General features: G+C 40.2%; 1 protein-coding gene across 5 annotated transcripts in view; it reads left to right on the top strand.

Moving 5' to 3' along the window:
• Window positions 1-7,356, top strand: part of Ddhd1 (DDHD domain containing 1) — a 67,419-nt gene that overhangs the window by 21,297 nt on the left and 38,766 nt on the right. For all 5 annotated transcript variants that reach the window (XM_028758416.1, XM_028758418.1, XM_028758420.1 and 2 more), the window contains exon 2: window positions 5,003-5,176. In XM_028758416.1, the coding sequence (XP_028614249.1) occupies window positions 5,003-5,176 (174 nt within the window). The remainder of the gene's footprint in view (window positions 1-5,002; window positions 5,177-7,356) is intronic.

Here is a 7,356-nt window from a genome sequence, read left to right on the forward strand (position 1 = left end):
CAGTACAGAGCCATAAGAGAATTTGAGTATTGAGATAAAACACTTCTTTTTGGCAACCACAAAAGGTGGATTAGGTTTCTGTAGAGATGCTCATGTGTACTTACACGGACGTGTGCTGCCAACTAAGGGTTAGCAAAGGTGGTGGGACTGTTGGCAGATTTGACACTAGGGATGCTAGGCTTCTGTGGCAGCTTCAGAAACTAAACAAGCAAGAACCAAGACATCCTGGCCAGTAAGGGATGATTTGGAAAATCATCTGAACTTTTTGTTATGGTCACTGATGGTGGTAGATGAGTGGGTACATAACCATGTGTACACATCCAGAGGCTGGGCTCTGCCGTACCCTATCTTGTTCCTTTGAGATAGATAACTGACCAGCCAGCTCTAGGAATCTGCCTGTCTCCATCCCCAGTGCTGGGGTTTCTGGTACCTGCGATCACACCTGGTTTTTATATGGGTGCTGTATACTCAGCTCAGCTCTTCATGCTTGCCATAGCAAGCACCTTATTCATAGAGCCCAACGTGAGCATGATTTTTGAGATAAACGGTACATAGTGTTGAGCTGGAGTTGTAAAAAGCAGTTAGGAAGAGGCGTCCTGGGTAACTCCAAGGTTTCTGCCTTGAGTGACCCACCCAGAGTGTCGACTGAGCGACACAGAAGGAACAGACTTGAATGGTTGTTGTGTTTTTGTTTTTCCCTAGAAGTCAATGTGTTGAGTGACTATTTCATGACTCAACACAACTCAAGAACCTGTGATTTTGGTGAGAGAGAGAGGGCTAAGCAGGTACCTTTCCTATCTGGAAATGTATAATTGAAAATAGCTCTCTAAGACTCAGTGTGCACTTGGGAAGCTGGAGAAATAATTAAGATTAGAGTTAAGATTAAATAAGATAAGCTACTTGATTTGGAAGGTAGTAACAGCTCTCTAAACCTAAGTTGCCCTACATGTCCTCACACATACACAGACACAAAGCCCATAATGGGCCACATACCCACAGCTCACACCTGCACCAAGATAGACAGTGGTATGACTCTTCAATCACACACACACACACACACACACACACACACACAGAGACATGCACAAAATTACAGTATATGAGTGCACAGAGTGGGCACACAGTGGCCTAAAAGACTGAAGAAGATTGGAGAGGGAAGAGAGGAATTATCCACAGATCCAGTGGATAACCTCCAAAGGCCCCACCTCGGAAATAGAGAGCTACAGGTAGTCACTGGCTACTGAGAGGGTGTCTTCAACCAGACATAAGGTATTCAGTCCCAACTGGTCAGCCCTGTTTATATGTACATATGAGCAATGCTAAACAAACTCAACAAACTCCCTGTGTGTGTGTGTGTGTGTGTGTGTGTGTGTGTGTGTGTGTGTTTAACAATGATACAAGGAATCCTCAATTTGACAAGAGTTGAAGAGGGAGAAGATACAGTTCAAATGAAAATACAGTATTCCTTTATGAAAATGTCAGTAATGTAAATAAAAATAAGTTTGACCACTTAAAGCATCAAAGGAAATTATCCACAGAGAGAAAATGTCCCAGCACCAGTGCGGGCCTTGGATTGGTAAAGGAAGAGGAAGAAACTGGTTGAGGGGGGGACTAGTGGGAAAGGAGAAGGAAGAGAGTCACTCAAAGTCACATTCAAAAGCTAAGACAAAACAAATCCAGGAAGAAATGTAACAAGATTTTATTAAGTTTAGTAAACAAGTTTGTGCTGGTTGGTTTTGTCAACTTGAACATCTCTTCATGTTTCTGGGAAGAGGGGATCTTAATAGAGAAAATGTCTCCTTCAGTTTAGGCTGTAGACAAGTCTCTAAGGCATTTTCTTGATTAATAATTGATTTGGGAGGGCCCAGGTCACTGTGGGCAATGCCATTGTTCCCCTAGGTTGTATAAAAACTCAAGCTGAGCAAGCCATGGCGGGAAGATAATAGGCACAGTTACTCATGGCTTTGTTTCAGTTCCTGCCCTGAGTTCCCTTGAACTGTAAGCTATAAGATGAAATAAGCCCTTTCTTCCTCAAGTTGCTTTTGGTCGTTTTTATCATAACATAGAAACCTAAGACAAAGTTTAAGGAAAGGTAATACATTAACTACAAGCTATCCAAGGGAGAGTAAATCCAAACAACAAACTAATAAGGGCCATTGATGTAAAGGAAAACAACCAAGAGTGTGAAAGTAGGATGGAGAAGCAAGGGAGGGTCTTAGAAAGTAGGGTGGCGAAAGAAGGGAGAGTTTTAGAAGGTAGCCAGTGGAGGACAGGCTGGAACACTCACCCAGGAGAAGCCAGGACAGCTCTCATTCAGCCCTATGACATTAGATTTTAAAGATAACTGTAAAGGGAGAAAAAAGTCACATTACTAATAAAGTTAGACCCATGTTCTAGGAAGATGGAGATGGAACTTTAGGACTTAAGCTGGCTAACCTGCTCTTCCAATATTGGGTGAACAGATTGAACATACTAACAACATACCACAAACAATTATATTTTACTGTAGATCCAAGAATAAAACAGTACTGGGAAAATAAGTATAATTGTTGTTATGTCCAGACAAAGAGAAAATTAAAATAGAATAAGATAATTAGCCTATTGCATATATTATAATAGTATAAGTTTGAGGTCATAGATGCCATTTAAAATAGACTGGCCAAATGGTAAATTTTAAATAAAAAAAGATCTGCACACTTGCCTAGTCTTCCTAATTGGTGGGAAGGTGGGCATGGAACTGCTCCATAGGAAAGTTTGAATAATAAAGATGATAACTATAAAAGAACAAAGAGTTGGGTCCAGACATATTAATTATATCAATAAACAATTCAAAAGAAAATTTCACATGACTTTATCTGCAAAGCTTAATTCTGTGCTGTGTTTGAGACACATGCAGAGCCCAGTGATGTGAAAGGGATATGCAGATACCACAGCCAGATGGAGAGAAGAAAAACTTGGGTATCAGCCTCAATAGCAAAAGTAAAATTCAAGCCGCATCCTCCCCAATAAGCATAAGAGTGTGCTTACAGCGTGAAAAGTCATAGCTCGATGAGGCTCTGTGTTCACCATGTACATCTAATACATCGTGAGACTCTCAGTGCCCAGCATCACTGTAGAGAGAACAGAAAATACAAGAGCATCCCAAGAAGCACAGGATAGGAGCCAGGGTGGTGGAATCCTAGCACTCCAAAGCAAAGGGATCCTCCAGGTTCGAGGCCTTGGGCTAGCCAGGGCTACACAGAGAGATTTCAACTCAAAGAAACAAAGCGAGTAACAGAAAAAATTTAATGCCTCATAGTACAAGTGTGGTAGAGTGAAACACATCATCTGGCATATCTCCTGCCCAAGCCTGAAATCAGCCATTCTTGGCCTTTGGGAGAACTGATTAGGGCTGCTCACATGCACTGTTTGTGCCCCGCCCCCTTTAAGAGAAAAGGTATCAGTAGTTCACATTAATATTCCTCATTGAAATTTATAATTACAGAGGTTTTCTTTTTATATTTGAATGCTAACATTCTAAGTTCTAATTGTCAGGTCCAAAGGAAGCTCCCAATTCCCCAAACTTTAAAGGGCAGTCCAAATAATCAAAAAATGAACTCAACCTAGACTATGGAAGGCTTTCTCATGGTTAGATAAAAGCCAGCATTTCTCAGGAATTTGTGGAACTGATTCCCACCTGATAAAAGGAGCCATTCCCCATACCTCTGGCAGAAGAGATAGTTGACTGTCCGATAACATACACCTGTGGCCCTATCAACATATCAGGCATATCAGCGTATCAAGGTTCCTGTAACTACACTTGTCTCGCCTATCAACCTCTGGCTGTTCTCACTCATGAAAATTTTCTTTCTTGTATGTAAGTATGACATGGAGTGTTCATGTCATCAGTTTAAACACTAATGATACTCACAAAATTAATGCATTCCTCAAAGCCTACAGCTGGGTTGTAATGACTGACAATGTGACTATTGCAGAAAGCTTAAGGCATGTTTCTATGTGTGTTCATGAATGTGTGCGTGTGTGTGTGTGTGTGTGTGTGTGTATTCGTTCATTCATTTGTTTCATCTTGCTTCCACTTTGAAGGTAATGTTTCTTTCATTCTGACTAATCTTTGGCTTTGTGGAGTTACTGTTTGTTTTGTTGATAACTTTTTGCTGTTACTGAGAGTTGAACCCTAGGACCTGGTGTTACCCTGCAAGCACTTTGATACGATGGTGAATGCCACCCTGCTTTTGCTTTTTTTAATAAATAGTTTTCGGATTCAAGATGACTATTAGTGGCCGGGCAGTGGTGGAGCACACCTTTAATCCCAGCACTTGGGAGGCAGAGGCAGGCAGATTTCTGAGTTCCAGGACAGCCAGGGCTACACAGAGAAACCCTGTCTTGAAAAACCAAAAAAAAAAAAAAAAAAAAAAAAGATGACTATTAGTGTGGTTTGTTTATAATAAAGAAAAGTCTTGGGCTTCTAGTAATGGTGTTTTATTAGGAAAATGTGTTTTTTTTTTCTAAAATGGACGAGGAATTTGCTTTATATAATTGCTTTATTGTTTTTCCCTATGTTCCACCTGGAAACACATGTTCCAACATGACCTAAAAAAGCACTGTGTCCACAGTCTCTAGACACAATGGATAGAATGCTACACTGATAAGCATGAACTACCAACCAAGCCTTGCATTAAAGCCCTTAACCTCCACAGCTGACTTACACAGGACCTCACATACATAGACAGTTGCTCTATCTTCCTAATGATAAAGGAACCTTAAGCATAATGTCTAGTAGAACTTAATCTTGATAACTGAAAAACCCTCTAGCAAGTGTGGTGGGTCACACCTGGAATAGTGGCCAGAGTGAGCCACTGACTGAAACAAGCGGAGAAGGTACACCTGGCTTGAACTCTGCTTTTCTCTACCTTAAATGATTATATTCTGTCATAAAAGCCTGCTTGGGGAATAGCTAGTATGCCTCCCTGTGAGAGGCTGATCTTGTGATCTCTCTTTTCAGAAGCTGATAAAATACCAGTAATGCGTGGACAGTGGTTTATTGATGGGACTTGGCAACCTCTAGAAGAAGAAGAAAGTAATTTAATTGAGCAAGAACATCTCAGTTGTTTTAGGGGTCAGCAGATGCAAGAAAATTTTGATATTGAAGTATCAAAATCCATAGATGGAAAAGACGGTAAGATGACCAATTAATGCATTTGGTATGTTCTATGAAAGTAAGTAATTGATACAGTTATTTAGTGTGTTATATAAACATAAGTAATTGATACAGCTGGTAACTCTAGTAATAGTAACTGGGGGATGGGGCGAGAGCTTACTGAATATGATGTTGTTTGGAAGTACTAGCAGTCAGGCTATGCATGTTCGACAAGCGTTCTACCCAGACTATACCTGCAGCTCTAAAGTTTGTTTTTAAAACCACTTTATATTCTAGAATTTAAAACTGCTATGAATTTCTGGATGATTTTACTTAGTACATATGCTTTATTGTACAGTACTAGCATGATTTACCATGTAGGGACAAATTGTTTATGTTATACTCAGAGTTAGTCATTTGGGGCAATTTGAGTTATCACAGAAAGTAGAACTTATAAAACATCTCTTGCTGTCATATAAAAAAGCAGTTTTGTCAGTATCTTAATAATCTCCTGAATTTTAAAAGCCAGAATTGTTTTTGTTTTATCTTTTAATTATCTCTGGTAGATAAATATGTTTCTAATTTAAAGCAGTTTTGCCCTTTAGCTTATTTACTCAGAAGTAAGTATGTTTCAACTGTTAAGAACGTTATAGAATAGCCAAGATTGCCATGTTTTCAGTATATGTCTGAATATTGAATAAACCTCAAAATGTGTGGTAAAGTTAAACCTCCTTCTATTATTCCGTTTGCTGCAGGCAGTGGGATCAACTACTCTGGTGAGTACGATGCACAGGCAGCTTAGACTGTGGATGCTCAGGGTTGCTTCATCCATGCTGGCCTTTATTTAGGAGGCTTTTGACAAGCCCTGCCGAACCTAATGAATTAAAGTACAACTTGAGAAACCATTTTTCTTACCCCATAAACCTCTCTGAAGCCAAGAAGCCCACCCAGTATTGACAAGTGATTCACAGGATGGGGCTCCTCGCTGTTCACAGGCCTTGACCCTGTTTCTTCTCTTTTGTTCTTCTTTTCCTCTCTGCTTCTGCTTTTTGTTGTCTGTCATCTCTCTGAACATACGTATAGATACATTGGTCACAAGAGAAGTGTAACTCTACCTTGGTTTTTGTCTCCTCAGTTAGGATGAACATCCAGAATTTCTGTGACCCTTTTGTAATTTGCAGGTTCCATGTTCTGAGTTTTAAATATAGTATCTCAGTTTCTTGATCTGTAGATTCAAGCATTTCCTTATTTTGATGTCAGATTTAAGCTAAAGGTTTACCACCAGTGTAGAGAAAACATTTCTCTACAAAAGCTGTGGCTTCAGGTAATACTTTAATAACTAGAGAAATAATAATTCACTCTTGTGCAACAAAAAATGTGATTTGAAGGTAAGGAATGGTCTCACCACTACTACTAGAACTGCACACACCTACTTCATAGGATCTGAAGAACAGAACTTGTGTCATAAAACAGTTTCATTGCTACTAGACAAAGCAGAGTTGGCAATTCACATAGCAAACACAGTTTTGTCAACACTAGTCAGTACTGTTAGTGCATGAAAGCTCTCAGGAAAGATAGCATGCACACAGAAGGGAGGTGCTCCCGTCCTCACACTGTCCGTCTCCCTTGCAGCAGCCTATGCAGGTACTCAGCAGGTCTGTGTTCTCTCTACACCACCTGCTTACAGTCATAGTGAAGACAAAATTCATTTTCATACGAACTCTCTACTTCTGCTTTCTCTCTGAATATTAAATATAACAAATAGTTCAGTCTTCTCCAAACTGCTCAAACTTACTATGCTTAAGAACACAGTTTATTTGTATGAGTAAGGTTTCATAGGTTTCTCTCTGTCCCTGTCTCTCTCTCTGTCTGTCTGTATCTCTCTCTCCCACCCTCTCTCCCTATGTGTGTGTGTGTGTGTGTGTGTGTGTGTGTGTGTGTGTGTGTAAAAGAGACAGAGAAGAGAACGATCTAAATCTCAACTGCTGTAACAACGTTATATGGTGTCTTTAAAGGATCCACATAGGGTAGTAAAATTCTAATTAGAAATAACAGGTTTAGGCAGGCATGGTGGTACCAGCCCTCAAAGCCAGCTCAGTAGTCTCCGTGTCTCCGTAGCAAGTTCCTAGGCAATTAGGACTCCATAGAGAGACCTTTCTCCGAGAGAGAGAGAGAGAGAGAGAGAGAGAGAGAGAGAGAGAGAGAGAGAGAGAGAGAGA

The sequence above is a fragment of the Grammomys surdaster genome, unplaced genomic scaffold (genome assembly GCF_004785775.1).
Source record: "Grammomys surdaster isolate TR1022 unplaced genomic scaffold, NIH_TR_1.0 126198, whole genome shotgun sequence".
NCBI classification, from domain to species: Eukaryota; Metazoa; Chordata; class Mammalia; order Rodentia; family Muridae; genus Grammomys; species Grammomys surdaster.